Source organism: Thermobia domestica, chromosome 15 (assembly GCF_964235325.1).
Source record: "Thermobia domestica chromosome 15, izTheDome1.hap1.1, whole genome shotgun sequence".
Classification (NCBI taxonomy): domain Eukaryota; kingdom Metazoa; phylum Arthropoda; class Insecta; order Zygentoma; family Lepismatidae; genus Thermobia; species Thermobia domestica.
This window is the reverse complement of record NC_137468.1, coordinates 103,405,805-103,428,431: the sequence shown is the minus strand read 5'-3', so window position 1 is coordinate 103,428,431 and position 22,627 is coordinate 103,405,805. Positions and strand designations below refer to the sequence as shown.

General features: G+C 35.7%; 1 protein-coding gene across 1 annotated transcript in view; it reads right to left on the bottom strand.

Annotated features, from left to right (window-relative positions):
• ATPsynbeta (ATP synthase, beta subunit) overlaps positions 1–22,627 on the bottom strand; it is a 56,096-nt gene that overhangs the window by 15,874 nt on the left and 17,595 nt on the right. Inside the window, exon 5 of the mRNA XM_081740027.1 lies at positions 816–1,000. Within this exon, the coding sequence (XP_081596153.1) occupies positions 816–1,000 (185 nt within the window). The remainder of the gene's footprint in view (positions 1–815; positions 1,001–22,627) is intronic.

The following is a 22,627-nucleotide window of genomic DNA, read 5'->3' as shown; positions in this document are numbered from 1 at the left end:
AATATAACTCTGCTTGTAATTTACTCCATGCACAAATCCTGCGGAGGATGGGTTGTTTATTAGAAAATTAAATTAACTTACTCAATCTGATATTTTAGTTATTTTAAACATGTTCAACCACCATCGAAAAAAAAACACGTTTAAAACGTTTTGTTTAAAACATTTAAAACAAACTGAGTAAAATAACAGCCCTCGTTTTAAACATGTTTTAAACATTTTGTTTTAAACATATCAACCCTGATTTTTATCTTTATTTTGATGAACCTACCTAGGTAAATTTAAAATAAGTTGGTCATTCATCCCAGAATTTTGAAACCAAAATGGTATCAATTTCACTGTGTGAAATTGCTCTTCAGTGCATTAACCCTTCAAGTGAATTGTTCTAGAGTAAATTCAAGGTATTTGATGTTAACGAACTACAAATGTTTTTTCTACGAACAGAAACGATACCGGAATGTGAGTTCAAGAATCAAAATAAAAATTTCCTAATGGACATGCACCAAAGATTGCAAGGAATCGCCGAAACGTATATTAAAAAGTTAATAATATGGGTATTTAAGAGAGTTCAACATTAGTTTACTATTATATTTTTTCAATAGTAGACACTAATTTACAATGTCTGTTCTCTAAAAAGTATATTTGGAGTGTTGTATAAAAAGTAATAAGTTTTAGCTACATGATTTTTTATCCTGCCCGCCTAAACTGTTATATCCGAAACAACTGCACCCCACAATCAATACAGAAAGACTTCAGCCAACGAAAAGAAAGTTTATCGTTACTAGAAACGCGAATGAAGACTCCAGGATTATACATACCTTAGATGTTTTATCCTTGAGGGAAATAACTCCGGACTCAATCATTTCATGGTACAAGTCATTGCCTTCACGCGTTCGCTCACCCACGCCAGCGAATACTGAGTAGCCACCATGAGCTTTGGCAACGTTATTAATAAGTTCCATAATCAATACAGTTTTTCCTACACCAGCACCACCGAACAGACCTTCAAACAAAAAAGAAAATGTTCACGAGTGAGAAAATTAAGCACATAATGAATTTATGAACAACTGCGTTTCCTAATGAACAAGTTGATTCACAACTTGCAACCGTGAACTTTTTCTCATTTAACTAGACCAAATTGTCCCAATAGGAGTAAATTAAGAGATGATTATTACTATTATATATACGAATTCTTTTTGTCCACGGCTTAACCTTGAATAACTGATTTTCACAACTTTTTAAGCCAACAGCGATTAAATTACTACCTGTTTTACATCACCAGGAAATACATACTAACAAACAAGTTTTAGTAAATTCAATACAATTGTAAAATCGCTCAATAAAACTACTTCATGAAATATTTAGTTCAATGTCCTTATGTCCTATAGACTACGGAAACCTAGTTAAATTACTTTGCCTGGAATCGAACAAGCTTTAAGTTTGTAAAAGTGCGCCGGAAAATAGCGTCTGTTCCTTTTATAATACGTAATATCGAAACTACAAAAACTAAATTTTTACCACATACGAATTATAATGGAAACAACTTCAAGCGCAATCTAAGCAAAATATCTCACAAGGTACTCGCTTTGCTTTTCAGTTGAGTTTAGCTTAAAAGGCTTTGAACGTATATTATACGGTTAAGGACTCATGTCTAATTTTTAGGATGCTTAGAACTAACTGTTTAACCTCTTGACACACAAATCGCATTATAAATTAAATTACTCAAATTTATTTTTTAACATTCCAAACGCTATACTTAACCAGAAAAAGAAAGTACACCTAGGACATTACGCCATAGAAGTAAAACAGTATCATGGTATACATCATGGTTCACATTGAAATTCTGACATTTGATTTTCCTGACTTTTCACAACTAAGTAAAATTTCCTGATTTTATGCACTAACGATCTTTTAATAAATCAGCACTGATGACACGCTTAACCCTAGGAACACCAAGGGGGAAGCCTTTGAGGCCCACATTATTTTTGTTACATTTCTAATTGTATAAAAAAATCTAAAAAAAAATTGATATTGTCAAGCTTGACCCCATTCATCATAAAACGTACTTGCTTAGTTTTTAGAGTTTTATTTTTTCTATTTATAAATAAAGAAAGTGATGTGGGCCTCAGAGCCCCCCCCCCCAGGTAGTACTAAGGGGCTATTCACCGCATACTCTAACTGCTATATTCCAGGGTTTAGGCTATTTATTTTATTTTTCTTTGAAACAATTTTGGTATTACAACATGCTGGGGCACAGTTATTCGGGTTCAGTGTTGCCAACTGCACATTATAAAAACTAAGTATGTACATTTTCTGTTTTTTTTTTTTTTTTTCCCACCGAAATAAAATAAGGAATACTGGTGTCCCAGCAGTAGTGGGACATGTTTGACATTTGTCCATTAGCTACATGTCGATATCAACATACACGTTGGCCACATTTCAATATCAATCACACGATCCCACTAGTGACATTCATTTAGTTTGTCCAGTTTCTTTGTGAGTCCCCTTGCACAATTTCAACTTGGCCTCAGTTGTTGCATCCTTATTGGTATGCAACCGTGCATATCATATTGCATCGGTTTGAGGGAATATTATTGGTGAATTGGCAATGGCCTTCAGGTTCTTGACCCTAATCCTTACATTTCCGACGCTTTGAACTCACGTTTACTGAGTATGAGTGCATTTCTGGGCATTTTTCGTTACATGTTTCCACACATGTGAATCACCCAGCTTCATCTGTTGTGCTCTACCGACACACCAGATGTCTTTCTAGAGTATTTGAGTACAAATTCGTTACATTTAATACTCAGAACGTCACTGTTGGCCAGCATCCGTACCTGGCGATTATGCAACCACACACAACAGGCATGAAAGTGTCCGCTATTTTGTATTTGTTCCAGATATCGACTTAATACAAACGAATTATTGTTACCTGGTAGAAACTATATCAATTCATATCCATTTAGACCAATTTTCTTTTGGCAGATTATCCGGGACTCCCTACGTTCCTTTGGGAAATCCCTTGCGCGTGCATCGTAGGATTGTGAAACATGCAAAATTCAATACAGCAGGTATAACTTCTTCAGTGAATTTTTTACCCGCCCTCTACGTTGGATAGTTTCCGAACTATTGACGTCCGAAAGTCATTTTCCCACGCTTTCGGCACCTTGTAGATCCGAAACTATGTCCGATAGCCGAAAGTTCAAGAGAACTTTTTTTCTTGTCTCAGTGGCAGGAGTCACCTCCCAAGAGTTGTAACACTTATTTTGCAACACCCGATATATATATATATATATATATATATATATATATATATATATATATATATATATATATATATATATATATATATATATATAGTAATGTTTTATGGGTAGAGTAAATAATAGACCGAGATTTTATCCAAGACCAAGGATATAATGACCAAGGTTTGCAGGTTATAATGTTCTGTACGGGTAACCCCTTAGCTTCATATGAGCCTCCAGGGTTCTCAAGGAGTAGGTTCTAGGGGACCTCAGCTCATAGCAGCCTTCACGGGCTCAGAAGTATGGTATTGTTTAAGGTGACATGTGCTTTTGTCGTGATGTGGGGATCCTTACAATATATATAAGGAAAGAGAAGTTTCAATAGTTCAATAGTGATGTGATGGGAAAGAACTATGCTGCTGCACCTCTGTTAAGTATTTTTAATCATAGAATCTACAAGCAGCAGCCTATAACACTGACTGAAGATGCATATTTCATAGGAAATTGTCAGTTCGTTATTCTGTGGCTGTCGCCAAAGTGCAATTGCGAAAGAACTTAAAGACTTTTAAATTAATGACATAGAAGGCAGTGAGCTCAATATAGCAAGGTGGAAATAACCCTGTCAGATTTTGATGCAAAACACAGTGATTTGAACATTTTATTTGATAATGCACATGGAATAAATGGAAGCAGTGGTACGTTTCTTGCAAGAAATCCCTTGTAATATTCATCATATTGTAGTGGTGTTAGTTTGCAAAACTGACAGACAAGTCGTTGCTTGTTTGCTTACGTTTTACATGTTCATTCCATAGGTGCAAAAACCTGACGTTGAGCTACTAGAAAAATTGTAAGTTACATTGTGTTGGCAACACTGCTTCTCTGGTGGCATCCCCTATAGTGTCCAATGAACGTCCCTCACACTATCTTTTAGCGAAAAAATAATTTGAACGAATTACGCCATTTCATGGATAATCGGGATGAAATTACAAAATATTAATCCTAAATTCATTGAAATACTGAAGCATGCCCCACTCTTCCCCATTCTATCCCACTTGACTGTACAACCACCAAAATGCTTTTAGAAGCCGCCTTTGTACAGCCATGAACTTTAGAAACTGGAGGTTGGATAGATAAGAAATGATAGTTTTTTCCAGTAGCAGAATAGTTTCACTGTATGTTTGATAGTTGGACAACCAACATGACAGAAAATACATGCCCGAAAACATAACATGCCAGGATATTACTCCACTTGGAGCAAGAAAGTATTTGCAGGTAAAAGCATCATTTAGAGAAACAATCACGAGATAAATATGCAGAAATTCCATTCACTTTACGTTCTAAGAGATAGAAATTAATGCAAAGAAAAGGAAAATAATACTATGCATCATACAGAGACCGAAAAAGTATGGAAAGCGAAACAAAATAAGATGAAAATAGGAAAAAAGCGAAAGACATGGGAATAAATGAAATTATAACGCTTAATGTAAACAGTGTTTGCGTCTTTCCCCCTTCCCCCCGTCTCGGGTTTTTCTCGCTTTATGGGATAAATCTCTTTCAGTATCAATCGTGACCATGATTTACAATGTTTAATTCCTTGAAAAAAGTAACAGTAAATCCAGGCTGCGAATCGAACACGGGAACTGTAGAACGACAAGCGCACACGCTATCCACTCAGCTACAAAGGCCGCATCAACTCTTCTTAAATCATCCATTACACCCACTATTATCAAATGTGTTGTTAAATCAGCCATTGTCCGCGAGTTACATTAGTTGATTTGAAGTTTTAATTTTATTTACGGCCTTTAGCCGTCTACGGCTAATAGGCCCTTGTTTTCATTAAAAGCATTTGTTCTGTAGATTAAAATCAAGAATAAATTAATCTATTATGAATTAATCTGTTGGGTGCATCAACACACACATTTATATATATATATATATATATATATATATATATATATATATATATATATATATATATATATATATATATATATATATATATATATATATATATTATCGGATTGATTAAGAATTGAGTTATTTCGTAAATTTATGAAACGGGTCTTGAAGGAGGTCGTCGCAACAGTAATGACATCTCGTAGCGTTGTTACGTAACACACGCAATATAAATAAAGCTTCAAAACCAAAAGTTACAAGTTCTGCCGTCGGTAAGTCGGTAAGATGTCTGCCTGTTGAGTGGAACAACGCCGGTTCAAATCTCGGCTGGTTCACTGATTTTTCTTTCCAAATACATTTCTATATGTTTGTATGTCATTGATAATTGTTTTATTGCATTTTTTGTAGATTAAATTAGTGGAGGTTAAGTAAAGTCAGGAAGGTTAAGATAAATACATGACTGTTTATCCGTGTGTGCAGTCCAGAGATGGAGTCAGTGGGTCAATTGTAAGTGGGTCGTGGATCAATAGGATGTGACTCACTGCGACAACCCACCATGACCTACTCTGACCCAACACCCATTCTGACCCACCGACCCACTGACTCACCAACCCATTCTGCTCAGTGCATTGTAGACAACTAGCTGCTTCTGAGCACTGGTGAATTCGTCTACGTTTTACTTTCAAGCCTCCATTTTTCTTCTTTTTTCATTTGTTTCTATTGAAGAAAGAACTTCAGGCACTCTTGCAGAACTTCAGGCAATTGACCATATTTGCAATTGTAATAATACCAATAGGACTTACTTCTTGACTTTTCAGACACAGCCTGTGAGCTTTTAGAGGAGTTAACTACTGGAAAAAAATTGAATCACCTATAATGTATGAATTATTATATAAAAAATTGAATATAACTGTGTGTGTGTGATCATCATGATCAAATTAAAAAGTCAACTGAAATGACATTTGGCATGTACATAGTTAGGCCGTAATCTCAATATTTTTTAAAACTCTTATTTGGGGGAGGGGCATTTTCTATATATAGGGTTGGTTTCTAAAAATAATCGAGAACGACCGATATTAGTTCAGAAACAAACTGAAAAGCAATTATTGAGAAATAAAAAACTACAGTGTTACGCATTTTACATCTACTGCTTTTTATTATAATAATTGCTGGAACTTGTGTTTATATATGCAGCGTTTAAAGCATAAGGGTATCACGTCAAAGTTGAGGAAAATGGACAGAAAATTTGTACTGTAACCTTAATTACGTGGGAATTTTAAATTTCTACGGGATGCTTAATTATATGGCTAATTTTAGAATTCTCTTTACTTTGATTACTTTACCTTGATTTGAGACTTTCAAATTTCACCCTATTTTTCACTGAGAATGTCTAAGTCAAAGAAATTATTATATATGATAAATTTAGATTCATCGCAATTTGGCCCATGACAAACACTTTACCACTGTATATCGCAAAGATCAGATTCATCGGTATTGTAACAGAGCGGTGCTTGAGCGTTGAACTGTAGAAATTCAAACTCCGATTAGTGATAATTTCACAGCCTTGTTTTATTACAAGTGTAAACTTTATTCAGTGGAGAAGAGAGCGTGGATCATGGGTCAGAGTTGCTGACTATGGGTTTTGGTGGGTCACGGTGGGTGGTGGGTCATGGTGCCTTCGAGGTCACGGTTGTGTGTCGTGGATAAAGTTTTCATTGACCCACGCCACCTCTAGACAGTTATATATATGGACCACTAACCCACTATAATCAACTGACACATGATCCACGGACTCTACCACTAAAGAGTTTACGCTTGTAATAAAACCAGGTTGTGAAATTCTAACTTATCTGAGTTTGAATTTCTACAGCCAATCGCTCAAGCATCGCTCTGTTACAATAACGATGCATCTGACCTTTATGATATAAAATGGTAAAATGTTTGCCATGGGCAAAATTACGATGAATTTCAATTAAATTATCATGATCTAATTATTTCCTTGAATTATCGATACTTTTCAGTGGAAAAACGGATGAAATTTTTGAAGTCCCAAATCAAGGTAAGTAAACCAACGTACAGAAGCTTACATTACAAATTTTATGTCTATTTTTATCACAACTTTATCGGTTGATTGCCCTGTGATCTAAGCGCTCCATATAATAAACAAGCTTCAGCAATTATTATAGTAGAAAGTGCATGGTAAGCACATATGGATATATGATGCGAAGCACTGTATCTGCTGTTACTAGCGCAATGGCTAGTAATGATAATTGCTTTTGGTGTGGGTCCAAACCCGGGCCGAGGAAAGTTTTTTATTTTTAAAATTTTTATAACACATTTTTTCATTAAAATACGATGAAAATAATACTCAGAAAATGATTTACTTACTTTACGTGTGCAGTTTTGCTATACGAATCCACAGTATAAGTAGTGGTGGTAGTACTAGGAACGGGTTAGAAGGCCCGCAGGGCTCGTTTTGTTCCACCTTGACTGCCATAATATAAATTTAACCTCAACTGCGTCTTACAATGTTTTTCTTCTTTAATTCCAACAAAATGACAATTTTCTTCTATTACTATAATACGCAATATATACACCAGAAGGTTTGGACAATCGCAAACTGCAACCAATCAGAAACGTGTCTTTAGTTTCTATGGCTATGATCGAGGGTGAAAAAATATGCTATTCAGAAGATGCTGTCTACAATGCAGTGAGCAGAGTGGGTCGCAGTGGGTCACATGCTGTTGACCCACGACCCACTCAAAACTAGACCCACTTGACCTACTCCAACTTTGGTTAACGCTTCGGCATCTGGAGTAAACAAGTTTTGCGAGGGGCACCTTTTTTAAAAAAATATGTATTTTTATATGTTCATATTTATTATTATTAATTACTTTCTTGCATTTTTTCACACATTATCTTAGATTAGTGACCGTGGATAGATATATAAAGTCAAATACGGTTATGTATGCTTACACTTTCGTTTCTTTCTTTCAAAATACACTCCTATCTGTTCACGTAGTCCAAAAGGAGGGATACACCTGTGCATTGATCAACTATAACATTCTAGTTTATGAGTTTATTTGCTTCGGCACTTCTGAGCTTAAGATGTAAGTAAAAACATATTAAGAACAAATAAAGAAACTAAGTCTACCTGATGAATAAAAATAAGAAATTGTATAAAATGCAATGAGCTGATCAATACGGTACTGTATACCTATTTTTGGGCCACCCTATACATTATTATTTTCTTGCATTTATTAACAACTAGCTAAATACCCACTTTTCGCATGGGTTAGATAAAACAAACTGAACAACGAAACGAAAAGATATCTGTCATTTTCTACTATTACATATCCCGGTAAACGTCCCCTGAGACCCCCTGGTTCAAAATTTAAAAGAACGCCTCTCGCCCCCAGGCGATTGGGCTGTATTTGGAAGGCAACGTCTCTGGAAGAATCACCATTCATCTCAGCGACAGTGAAAACTAAGGATTTGACACTAATATAGGTCATTTTGGAATATTTTTATATATTTCTGTTCCCCACCCCTCCGGGTAACCCCGACCCGCATACAGTGGTAGCCGATTTTGAAAGTCATCGCTAATGGAAGTGTCACCATTGATCTCAGCGACCGCGATAACTATAAATTCAATACAAATATCGGTCATTTTCTAATATTTTTACATGTCCCGGTAAACGCCCCCTTTCCCTGAGACCCCGGGTTCGAATTTTTTTTTTAAAAAAAGCTTCGTCCTGGTTAAAGGTATCAGTGACCAAAATTTAGTAACTCGGTCAACTCGTCTGATTCCCAGGCCGCACACAGACACACAAACTCGTATTTCATACACACAACAAAACAACCCAGAGTTTTTTTTTTTTTTTTTTTTTACGAAGCACGGCGTTCTTTCGCATAGAACGTTGCTATGTTGCTTCCACTCAGTTAAGCCTTGTACTAAGTGACGGAGGCATTGGGCCCCACGTAAACACGTCTGTTATATCTGTCTCTTCTGTCGAAGTAATGGGTCGCGTGTACTCCTAGTATTAGCTATTTTGTTGATGTATTGACCTTGAAGAACCAACGAATAGATTTTCATTGAGTCACGAGTCGCTTTTATCCCTGAAGTTGATATACAGTAGAAATGACCTATGCATTTTAACCCGATGTAAAATAAAGATTATATTGGTTTTACCTGAACATCCACAAATTTGATATAGCAAGATGCCTTCCCACAACTGCTTCCAATCTGGCATAAATTTCACGGCTAACTTCTTGAATTATACACAAGAGTATCATTGATGTGTTAGTGTTAATAATATGGAACCAAAAACAGGTTTTAAACTTCCAAACTATGCCGTGCATAAAAGTCGGAAGTCTTATAGAGTGGTTTCATCCGTGTGTGTCGACAGATACCAGAGCAAAGACAGTGATATCGAGAAGTGATTTTCTGCCATTGATTCTGCATCCAAAGAATAGGTTCCATCTCATCCGTTAACTCCATATTCAAGCCAGAAGTGGTTCAAATTAGCTATTTCCGGTTCTAACATTTAACCCATAGATGAAAACGGCAACATACAGGAAGATGTTTTTTCGTAAACGATTTCGTATGTATAAGCGACATATGATCATCCACAATACTCTACCAAAATTGAAAATGGTTTAAGTTTATTAATACTTCCGGTTTCAATTCCAGTTGCGGCTTTTATCGTCATAGCATGAAACGGTAACAGCGCGAACTGACTTTGGAAAACGAGTTACCATCTAGAGAACATCATGAGTATCCAAAATACTCTACCGAAACTATAAATGGTTGAAATTTACTATTATTTCCGGTTTCAATTTCCGATTTCCGCCTAATAGAAATAGTAAATGCTTCAAGACGTGGTCTTTTACAATTAATTCAGTGTCCAAAGAATAGATTTTTTTTATTTCCTCCGTTAACCTTCTACTCAAACTGGAATTGCTTCAAATTAGCCATTTCCGGTTTCAACGTTTGTCGATATACAAAGAAAATGATAACGGATAGCGAGAAGCGATTTCTGCAAACGATTTCGAGTGTCAAGACAACATATCATGACTATATACAACACTACCAAATTCGGCTGTAGTTAGAATTTACAATAACTTCTGGTTTCAATAACGGTTTCAACGTTTATCTCTATAGAACGAAAACGGCAGCAGATACCGAGAAGCTGTTTTAGGAAAACTATTAAGCCTCTCGACAAACATATCGTTACTATCCATATAACTCTACCAAAACTGGAAATTGTTCAAATTTACTAGCACTTCTGGTTCCAATACTGATTTCCGTAGAGCAAAAATGGTAAAAGATATTAAAAAGCTGCTTTTTGCAATCGATTCATCTTCTCAAGAATAGCCTCCTCCTCCTCCTCCGTGGCAGCTTGGATCAAAGCAGAATTTGTTAAAATTAGCAGTTATTCCGTAGTTCATTGGATCCGTACAGAACTACCACCCAGATGACCCGTGTTCTAAACTTCTTCGTGCTTTGCTTGTGTTTTTAATTTGATTGGATAGGACAACAGCTAAAAGAAAAATATGATTACAATTGTAATTGATTCGACATTCTGCAAATTTTGTTGTTGTTCTTGTTATCAAGCGAAAAAGATAAAGTAGAATTTTACAAACGTAAAGAACGTTCTAAATTTTAATATTAATAAAAACTATGACGAGGTTTACAACTGAAAACTATATTCAATTATCTTAAATTTTAATCCATAAACAGCTTTGATCAACGAGATGGGTTTCAGTTATTTTGAGTGTGGTCAGCACATTGCCCTTTATCATTTTTATTTTTGGAATTAACTATAACTAAAATATTTTTAGATATAAAATACTCATATTTAGTTCTAAATAAAACAGAGCGCAGTTCAAAATGTCACTACGCCACTTTTCTTTACATAAATAATTGAAACAAATGAATATATTTATACGTGTAAATGTCGAAGATAATGTGAAACTGTAATAAATTAAATAATAGTTTATTATAAAGTAAACTGCAATGAAGTGCACGGTATAGAAAGTTAGGGAAATATTTGTCGTTGTATGCTAAAATACAAGTTTATTCAATAGGTAGGGACACTTCACCTTCAAATATATAACTTGAATTTGATTATCGATAGAATCTGAAATAATATATATATATATTAAGAACGCTAAATCTTCAAGAACTAGGCACAAGTTTCAAGTTCCATGGTTTTAAAATTGTTACAAATGACCAAACTAATGATAAATCCAGGACGTGGTTTATTGAACTAGCTCCTGCTTCCTGTTTTGTCTATAAATCACCATACCTAATTTCATTATTACTACATGCTGTATTTTAGGTCAAGAAATATTTTTTCCTTTGTATATAGTTCAGGAAGAAAACTAACCTCAACATTTAGCAAATGCAGTTACTCATCTTTAATGTCAAAATGTCAAAAATAGCACACTTCGCTTGCTAGAACCTAATTATGGTGGAAGCCCATATATCAAATCTTTTATTTTTGAATACTTCTGAAGGTTTTACTGAATGTTTGTTGTTATGTATACATGTTTGTTCTGTTTGACATGAAGATAAGTTTATTATGAAGAAAATGGTCTGCAGAGCCCTTTCTAGAATATGTTATTAGTTGTAGTAGTTGGTTTGATTTTAGCGTCCAGTTCTGTAACGCGGCCATATGAGATATGCAGCTACAGTTTAACGTGGGATCCAAACCGCATGAGCTCCCGCCGAATATTGAACTCCGGTTTTAGAAAAGAGTATCTATCTGACTACAGTCAATTCTTACCTGTTGGGATTGGAACAAACGTTGTATTGGGAAGTAGGGATGAAACTGGTTAAGAATTTAGTGACCTGGAATCAGTCAGATGCGTGACTCGGTAAGACGAACAAATCTGAAGAAAACGAAACATCTTCATACATACGAAGAATTTGTATGACATTGTTCATATACCTTAGTTCTATTCTTTCCTGCTGGTCTAGTGGCTAACGTTCGCGCCTTTGGTGTAGGTTCCCGTTAGAAAATAATTGAAACTAACTAGCTAGCTAACTTTTATTAATTGTCCGTCTCCTTTAGCCTAAAGGACTTAGTGCGAGCGGTCGCAGGTTCGATTCCCGGTGGGGGCACTGGGTCGAAAAAATGTAAAAAGCTTTTTCAGGCCAAGGATCCTGAATGAGGTTTTCATGGGTTTTCCTCAATCACACCAGGCAAATGTCGGGTTGGTACCTAACTTGTAGGTCCCAGGACGCTTCCTTCCCCAATCCTTTATTCCTCCCCTTTCCCCGGATAGTGTGCTTGCCAAGGGACGTCATCCCTCAAACGTGACGGGCTAAATGGCCATTGATGTCGAAAGCCCAGAAATCTAAATTCTAAAGGACTTAAACTAATTTTTCATTACTGTTCATTTAATTTTGAAACGTGATTCTAGAAACACGATTCTGCGCTCCCTTCTTACTAAATCTATGGTTGGCTCTCTTGATGTGTGTTGTCTGTCACATAAGTTTATGCATGTTTTCCGCGGGATAGTATCTTTCGCCCCTTGAAGCGATGGAAGATATGATAAAATCAGTTGGCTTAATGTAACTGACCTTAAAAACTTTTAACTTTTAACTACTGAGGAATTTAAATGTCGCAGCCCCCCTTTTACGGCGCCACTTAAAGAGTTTTCGTAAGGGTTTACAAAGACGTCCATTTCTTCACTACTATTGATCGAAGACACATGAAACAAAAAGTTGTGTGTTCACGAGTGTCTAGGCTTTCAAATGGTACCACTTGCATGCTCATATCATATACCGAGAGAGGGAAAAAGTGAGGTAAAAGGAAAATTTCGGGGAAAAACATTTTTTTTACACTTTGGGCCCCTTTGGAACGGCCCTGTGTGAACGTAGATATCTCAAAAAAAAAAAAAAATCTGATAAATACTACTCGGTAGACTAAATGTGTGTGCCAAATTTCAAGCTTCTATCTTGAACAGTAAAGGCGGGAGAAATTTTATCAAGAATTCCCACAATGCCCCAGACTACCGCAAAAGACCCTGATCTCAGGTAAAAATTTTCATACACACACATTCCTTTGTCCCACCAGTAACATGAGAAAGGCCTTTCCGTAATGTAACCAGGAGTTAACAAGTCTAACACAGGCATTTTCCATGTGACAACAGAAATAATTTAGGACTTCTGCCAAACAAAACTTCAGACGGATGGCAAAGAAAGCACAAAAATAGGGGGGAGGGGAGCTTGTTTGGGCTAACAATGGTGAAGTATTTCTGGCTGATTTGTTTCTTCAGTCCTCCTACGTCGTCTTAGCAGCATTCAGAGATCTCTGACGCAGGACTAAAACAGGATTCCCAGTGTTACAAAAGTTATTGTAGTACTATTTCGAAATCGAAATATCCGTAGTTAAGACAAGAAACAGCGTATTTCGAAAACTAAATATCCGTAGTTTATAGGTTAAAGCTGTGGATCCTAATAAAACAACAAAATATATTACGTTTGCAAATGCGATTTACACAACAAATAACATAAACAGTGTAACAAGCAGGGAAAGCAGAGAAACTGTTATACGGTAAGACAGAAACAAAAAACATATGCTGAATGTTTAAAGTGTATAGCAAGAAAACAAGCACCTGAATAGTGTGGTGTAGTGGGTAACGCTCTATCCTACCAATTAGCTGATCCATGTTCGAATCTTCGTCAAGTGCCTTTTTTCTTTTCGTCGAAGGAACAGCAATTACTTGTAGTATTAGAGTTTTATACAAGACCCTATCAAGAGATTGATTTCTGATGGAAGTTCACTTAGTTTAGGATCCCAAGTTAAGTTGTAGAACTATCTCAGTCTCGGTGCTGAAAGGGATGTTACACTCCCAATGAACCAACTGATCAGTCTTAGAACTATCAGTTTCAGGAAAGATGATTGGTTTGTGAACTGTGAAAGGTCTCTATTAATCTACAAGCCAAGCTTGGAGCAATTTCCATGTAACCCAAAATAGATTAAAGTCTCAAATCTGCGTATAAAAGTTGATCGCTTGCTGAACTATTGTGACCCATAAACTTCATTTTTAGCTTCCTAAAATTGTACTTCTAGGTTCCCTGGAGCAAATACTGGGGGGATGAGAGGGACATGTCCCCTCCAATCTTGGAACTGAGGGCGACTGTCCCCCCAATAATCAGATTTGATTTTTTGGGGGGGGAGGCAGAAAAGTGATGATTTGTGTCCAATTGCCACAAAGGAAAGTGAGAGCAAATTGATGTCCCCCAGAATAAGCCTAAACTCTGCCTGCCTCCAAATGTTGAAGACAATTCTGCTCCCTTGATTCTCCACAGCATTGTTTTTCAACTTCATGAATATTTTGAACATCGCTTAAAAAAAATTGATGTGATCGGTCTTACCCGTCCTCCCCTCCCCTCCCCCAATGCTGAAGACAGTCTTGCGCCGCTGTCTAGGTCCTAATATGGGTTCAGAAGACCTGTAAATATATTTTAAAAATCAAAAAATAGAATGCACAATATTTAAAGGTCAGACACGAACTAGTTGAAATGCTCATTCTTCGAACGAGAAGAATGTTTATGGAAATAATATTTGCGAAATATTCAAACCTCTTCTCCAATAGAATAGCATATCAATCGAAGTGTAATGAAAAAGATCCAAGTGAATCCATATCTTCTAGATTTATTTTAAACAGCTCAAATGCTTACTCACTTTGGCCAGTTTATGAACACAAAATGGGAAATTAAGATATTGTAGCAGTTGCCTTGCTTTCTTTGCTAGAGTTGGAATTTCCGAAAACGATGCACCACGTGGTCACAGATTTGTAAGGAGGAGTTTAAATGCCGAGTTTCATCTTCCTATGGTAAGAGATTCGTCAGAAACTCTATATATATATTTTTTTAATAAACCTTTCCTCGCTTAGAACATGTATTGTATGAAAGTAACGTGAAAAAAAAAAAAAAAAGCCCAGCGAGAGTTAACAGACTTTTGTTTAAAAAAAAAAAAAAAAAAAAAAAAACTTCGGAGCCATCCTTCGCGAGATAGTAGTGCATATTTAAAGTGTTAATATTACAAACTGGAGGAGCGCAACAGCCAGACATAGTGGGAGAAAAGCGTCTTAAAGATTCCAACTCGACGCATGTATGAGACAAAGCGTAAAGTTATGAAGTGACGGCGTGGCAGGGTTAGAAAGATCCACGTCTCACGTGCAAAGGGTCCTGGGTTCGATTCCTGCCCAAGCTTTTTTTTTTCCTTTAACCAATAAAGTAGCCATTTTTAACTACAAGTAAAATATTAATTCATCATATATTTGTGAAGTTCTGTCAAGTTTCCAGTAGACGTCAGCTAATCATTTTCTTCCAAATAGTACTAAATGTATTCAAATATTCATTTCAAACAGTTCATTCGATTTCCCATAATGATAGGACAGACAACGATGTCACTTTTACATATTTGACCGCGTATTTAGAGCTTGTCCCCTTTTCCCCCCAAAAGCGGATTTTTAAGGACAACGGAAAAGATGGGCTCACACATTTGAAAATAAGGTGTTTATGTTCAGCTCTTCCTCTTATGATATATGCGTTAATGCATTATAGAAATCCGACTGGACCAAATGCTAAATACAGTAAATTAAAAAGATTATTTCAAGTGCTTCATCCGTTTTGCTATGATAAGACAAAACCTCGATGTCATCATTCTTAACTATCGAGCAAGAATGATACAAATTACCCCTATTCTCCACTTAATACCGAAAGTTCTAAACACGGTCGGACACGTGCACACACTTTTTTTTTTTTTTTTTTAATCAAGTTTCATCTCGCAAACGTTAGATATTCTATTTGGCATAAATTTTTAACCCCCTCTTCTCTGTTACAATAAGCAATTTAATAAAAATGGCGTGACAACCACCCAGTCCGAAGTAGATGTTAACTATGTTAATAAAATTCATTTCAAACGGTTCAGCCATTTTTAGTTATGACAAAGTATTTTTCATTTACATACTACGTAGATATAGATTAATAGTATTGTTACTGTCTTGTTATTTACTTAAAAGTTATTAATTGATATAAAAATGAGGTGTTATATTTAATGTTTAACAATACCTATCTTTCATGTTATCAACAATCAAGTAACGAATTGTGTGTGTAATATGTATATTACAGTGAATTTAATGTGTCACGCTAGTAGCAAATTAAGCATGAATGCTAAAAAATTGTTCAGTTTCAGTTCTTAAGAGATTTTCTTTCCTGTCTTTCTATTATTTTGTCAGTAGCTCACAAAACACTGGCACCTGGCTTTTGCATGCATAGTCTAACATTTTTCCCATATACTTTTCTCAGCGTTTAAGTGCTTTAGGCTAAAAGAGACGGATAATGAAAATAAATTCTAGTTAAAGCAAAATTTTAATTGACTCTTAAAGGGAATCGGAACACGAGACTACAAGAACCAAAAACGCACGCGCTAGCCACTAGACCAGCAGAAAGCAGGGGTAGTGTCATCAATTCTCCGTGTGTATGAAGACGTTTCGTAATCTCCAGGTCTGTTCCGACCATATCGGGACACGAGTGTGACTGCTTCTACGTCACGAAATTCTTAACCAGTTTCATCAATGCTTCCCAATATACTAGTGTAATAGGGTCTGTTCCAAACCCAACGGGTAAGAACTGACTGTGGTAAGATATTTTTTTTTTCTAAAAACGCAGTTCGATTCTCGGCGGGAGTTCATGTATTTCGAATCCCACGTTAAGCTGTAAGTCCATGTCTCAAAGCCTTGCTGCTAAATGGGACGCTAAAATCAAATCAACTACTACAATAACAGACATTCTAGAAAGAACTCTGCAGGCCATTTTCTTCATAATAATTTTTTTTCGTATCTCACAGAACAAACATATGTATAATAACAAGCATTCTGTAAAACCTTCCGAAGTATTCAAACACTTAAAAAAAAAAATTATGTAGGAACTCCCACCAAAAATAGGTTCTAGCAAGCAAAGCAGGCTATTTTTGGCATTATTCAATTTGATCAGTTGCTACATTTGCTAATGAAATGTTGACGTTACATGTTCTCCCTGAAATATATGCAGAGGGAAAAATATCTTTTTGACCAAAAATCCGGCGTTAGATACGTTAATTGTATATATATATAAACGAAAAACAGGAGCTGATTTAGTGAGCTGCTTCCTGTATTTATCGCTAGTTCAGTCAGTTTATAACGACTGGTTATATATCATAACCATGGGACGTCAAACTTGTGTTGCGTTCTCCAAGGTTTAAAGTTCTTAACATATTTTAGATTCTATCGAGAGTCAAAATCATGGTGCATATTTCAAGGTGAAGTTTCCCTATCTATTCAAGAAACTTGTATTTCAGCATATAAGTGCAAATATTTTTGCTAACTTCAAATACTCTGCATTTCATTGCAGTTTATTTTATTATAAACCATTGCTTTATTCTATTATAAAATTGTTCATAATATGTCATTAGCTTCGACATTTTCAAGTATAAATGTATCATTTTTCATTTCTTTAATAACGAAATGCAATGTCAGTGACATTTTGCACTATGCTCTGTTTCGTTAAGAACTAAGGTGAGTATTTTATATCTAAACGATAAATAAAATTAGTTGTATTTAGTTTCAGAAATAAAGATGATGGAAGCCAATGTGCTGACCACAAACAAAACAACTGAAATCTATCTCTTTGACCATAGCTAATTATGGATTACAATTTAAGAGAATTCAATTTATTTTTGAGCTGTAAATTTATTCATAGTTTTTATTAGTAGTCAAATCTAGAACAGTTTTACGCTTGCAAAATTCTACTTCATCTTGTTTGCTTGACAATAAATAAATACATAAATACTTGCAGAATATCAAATCGCACCTTAAACTGTAATCATGTGTTTCTTTTTACTAGAGTTCTACCTGATCAATGAAAAAATAAAGTAGTAGGACGAAGATTTGAACGCGGAAATGGAAATTCTGCACGGATCCAATGAGCTATGGAACAAGATATACAAGACCTCTACTCTATAAATAACCGTAAGCTTCACGCTGTGAAAGAACTTTGTTTTTTCTTTTTGTTAAGTTTTACGATATTTCTATAATATCTTGTATGAACTGCAAAGAGAGAGATCATGCAGTTATCGATTTGGTTAGGGATTGAGCTTTTAAAACCTTTAAAACGTTTAACTAAATCGCGAGGTGGTAGCAAAGAATGTGTAACGATTTAATTCTCGTAGTAAGGGGCAAAAGATACTATCCCGTGGAAAACATGCATAAACTTATGTGACAGACAATGCATGTGTGTGTATAGACACATTGCACTGAAAGATAACTTCAGGTTCTATGAGTATAAACGCATTGTTTTATAGAAGAGAGAACTTGTATGAAATTCTTACAAGGATTAGTCAAACTTCAGTCAAGCAAGTTAGAAAAACTTGCCATGTAGAATATAAGAACTACCGCTGAATCCAAAGTGTTCTGCTAAACCTTTCGTGTGCAGTGTGTGGCCAAAACTGCTGGCCATTTCTAGTATGAGAAGATGAATAAACGTAAAATTACATCTGATGATTGGTAGAGTAAAATGCTGTAGCGCTGACATATCAGCTACTTCCGGGTCATTGGGTCTGTCTGAATAATTAGGTTTGGGTCGCTGGATCTATCAGAGTGAGAGCGAGTTTGAAAAGCAATTCCGACTCGAGTGACTTGTATAAAAGTCGTGACCAAAGTGGTCTAAGTTGCACCAGTAACAAATAATTTACGAAGAAATAAGAGTTACGATATTGAAAAAAAAAAAAAAAAAGAAACTTTCGCAAGATGAGGAAACTAAACATGATATTGTATACAGTCAGTTTAATTTTCCTTTTAATCAGAAGCACTTTTTAGATTAGGTAATTTATTATTGAAACAATTTTCAATACTAAAAAGGTACTGAGGAAAATAACTAAATTTGAGAAAAATATACTGGTGTTACTTTGCACAACATACAAAAAAGTATGTTCGAGGTACGAACATAACGTTTCTGTGCAGTTTTCCCTTCAGTATTTATACATTTTACTTTGTACACAAAACTGCATGCAGTCTACAAATATTGATATTAGAATGATGGTACTGGTATGAGTACTTAGTTTGAATTATCGATATTTGTAAAGAAAATTATGTATTTTCTGGTACAGGCACAGGAACCGCATTCTAATTATTTAGCATATGTCCCACAAAAATGCCAACTCAGGAACAGAAAAAAATCCCCGTGAACTAATTTCCCTTGGTTATTCCTTATGTCCAAGAATATCATCTCAACCGTAATTAGTTTGAGATTTACGGGATTTGGGACTTTCAGGCTGAAACCCACCCAAATTGCATGATTTCTTTTCTAAGAAATCTAATGTTAGTCATTTCTATGCGTGTAAGCTGAAAGCCCCTCCTCAAAAAAGTAGTCATTGCTATAAAAAAAAACAGTCTTTGTGAGTGAAGCCTCTCTCAAACTACTTTTTTTTGGATCCGCCACTGTTCAAAATTAATTTTTCAACAAGAAATTCATTCCAGCATCTTCCTAAATAGGAAATTTACCTATAAAACGTTTCACATTTTAATTACAACTATTGCATCAAAGTCCCATTAAACACAGTAGTATTCTACGAAACTGACTTAACTTTGACGGAAAATATTGTACGTGATATCTTTCAAATTTTGGCGGCCTTTACAGTGACTGGCTTCCATACTTCTACAACAATGAACCCTCTCGGTAATTAAAACTGATGTTAACCGTCAACATTATAGCCTAAATACAGTTAGGTTTTCTATCTAAGGTGCCAGTTGATACTTCCTTTTTTCTGTTCATGGTTTTGCCAACAGAGGACTGTGAAACTCTTCTCATTTTGTGCAAACTAACCCCGTCTTACGGTATATAAAATCCTTATTAAAAACGAGTAAGCACGTATCCGAGCATTTTGATAAATTTCGGTATGAAGTGAGAAAGAGGGTCAATTTCTATAACTTGTTCATTTAAGAATGATGACATCGAGCTTAAATGTCGTGTGTTCACATTAAAACGGAAGATCTGCTTGATTTTTTTTTTTTTTTTCTATACTGTATGTAGCATTTGGCTCCAGTCGGATTTTTTATAATGTTACATTCATTAACATGTGTGCTGTAAGAGGAAGGTGAAACTAGGTATATAAATATATTGGTTTAAAATGTGAGCTCATCTTCCATAGTCTTCAAATATCAGCTTTGAAGGGGAGAGGAGGCAAGTTTCAAATACGTGGTGAATATGTCAGTGATAAAGTGATTGTCTGTCTGATCGAATAACATGAGTTGTTCTTAAACCTCTGATTCACAAGTTTGTTTCTTCTCCACACCAAACTAGATTTAATTCTCATACTCTGCATTTGTTTCAAAGCAGTCGGTATTACCTGATCAAAGACTTCTGTCCGGCACTATACAGAAAATGCACCCTTCCTCAAAAAAGAGAATTTAAAAAATGCTAGGACATGTTCTGTTTATAATAAAGAATTAATATATTGAATTTCAGCTCTCCAAGCTGAACGGCTTGTGAGATACTAAATTTTTCGCAAAAATTCGGACCCCTTAGAATATGTAATGCGTATGACAACTTCCCAGTTGGGATCGGGGCCTAACTAAATACCAAAAATCGTTTCATTTGACTTTGCAATTTGGATGTGATGGTCACGCACACAGTTACATTCATTTTTTTATATAATAATTCATATATTACACATGATTCACCCCTTTTTTTCCCAGTAATTAGCTCCTCTAAAATGTCACAGGCTGCGTCTCAAAGCTAACTAATAAGTCCTATTGCTATTATTACAATTGCAAATATCAATATCTAAAATTGCCTGAAGTTCTTTTTTCAATAGAAACAAATAAAAAAAAGAAAAAGGATGCCTTGAAAGTAAAACGTAGACAAATTTAAGAATGTACAAAAATATGCAAGAAAGCAATTATTAACAACATACATAAAAATATAGAAATGTACCTGGAAAGAAAAAGTAATCCGTGTACTCGAGACTCGAACCCGCATTGCCCCACTCAACAGGCACACATCCTTACCGACTTATCCACGGCACAACTTGCGGTTTCGAAGCTTTATTTATACTGAGTGTTACGTAACAACGCTACCAGATGTCAGTACTGGTGCGACCACCTTCTTGAAGACACATTTCGTAGTTACGAAATCACTCTTTTAACCTCCATTAATCTGATATCTATATACCTATATCTATCTACCTATATTATAATATATATCTACCTATATTATTATATAAGGTGTGAATCAGGTTTATTGTCCCAAAACGAAAAATAAGAAAAAATGAAGCATGATTCCCAAACCAAAACTGTTTATTTCGTAGACTACAGGATACATACATGAATTAAAATTTCTTCAAGCAGACAGCATATGGCCTTTTCCTGCCACGCGCAGCTTCTTGAAGTTGGCAAAAAGGCGTTTTCCGTGTTTTGCAGCCACCTGCTTCGAAATACGGGTCCAATTTCGCTTAAATTGCGTTATGTTCTCGCAAAGAAGCTTTTTGGCAACCATTTCTCTTCACCATAGCCCAGAACCGCTCAATTGGTTTACACTGTGGCACAGACGTTGGATTGTCAACTCGTGACACATGAGATGTGATTGTTCTCCAAAACTGCACGGTGATCTGAGCATAATGCGATGATGCCTTGTCCAGCCAAAATAAAATAGGCTGGGTAATGTTCAGACTATGTATCCATGGCAACAAAATGTTTCGTAGACAATTGGATACATACATTTCACTGTAATGTTTTGTCGATCACAAACTCTGGATAAAACCTCCCATTCTGTGTCAGTACCTACCACACCGTCATTTTCTTGGAAATTTGGATTTCGGTTTTTATCATGGCTTCCAGAGGGGGTTGGCAACCTGGTACAATAGAGACATATTCATTAGCATTCGTCTCTGAAGCGTCCCCATTCGACTTTTGTTTCATCATCGATGATGAAAAAGTTACCTCCCGAAGGTGTGGCTTTCTTATACACTTTTGCACAATTTTTCTTTGCTATCTCCAATTCATCTTTTCGTATTTTTGCCACTGTCTTTTTCGTGAATGAATTTCGGCTGTTTTCTGATTTCTCATCACTCATGCTTGCGAAATGTTTAGTTTTAGAGCAGCTTGTCGCGTTGACAGATTCGGTTGTTTCATGAACACCTTTGTTTTTTTTCACGATCTTCTGGTTACATGCTGTGCGCTGGGGCCCTGAATTTGTGTTGTATCGAACTTCACCAGTATCAAGAAATTGTTTAATAACTCTGTTGATCCTTCTCACACACATACCTAGTTATTTGAAGTAAGACACTGTCACCTGACGATCACAATTCTGATCTTGGAAAAACCTGGCAATCGCAATGTTTTGCTTTTCCGTCTCTTTTGATTTAGGCATACTGCCCATGTGAACCGTACTGTCGCTATCAAACACTCATAGGTCACTGCACAATTTGGGTGCA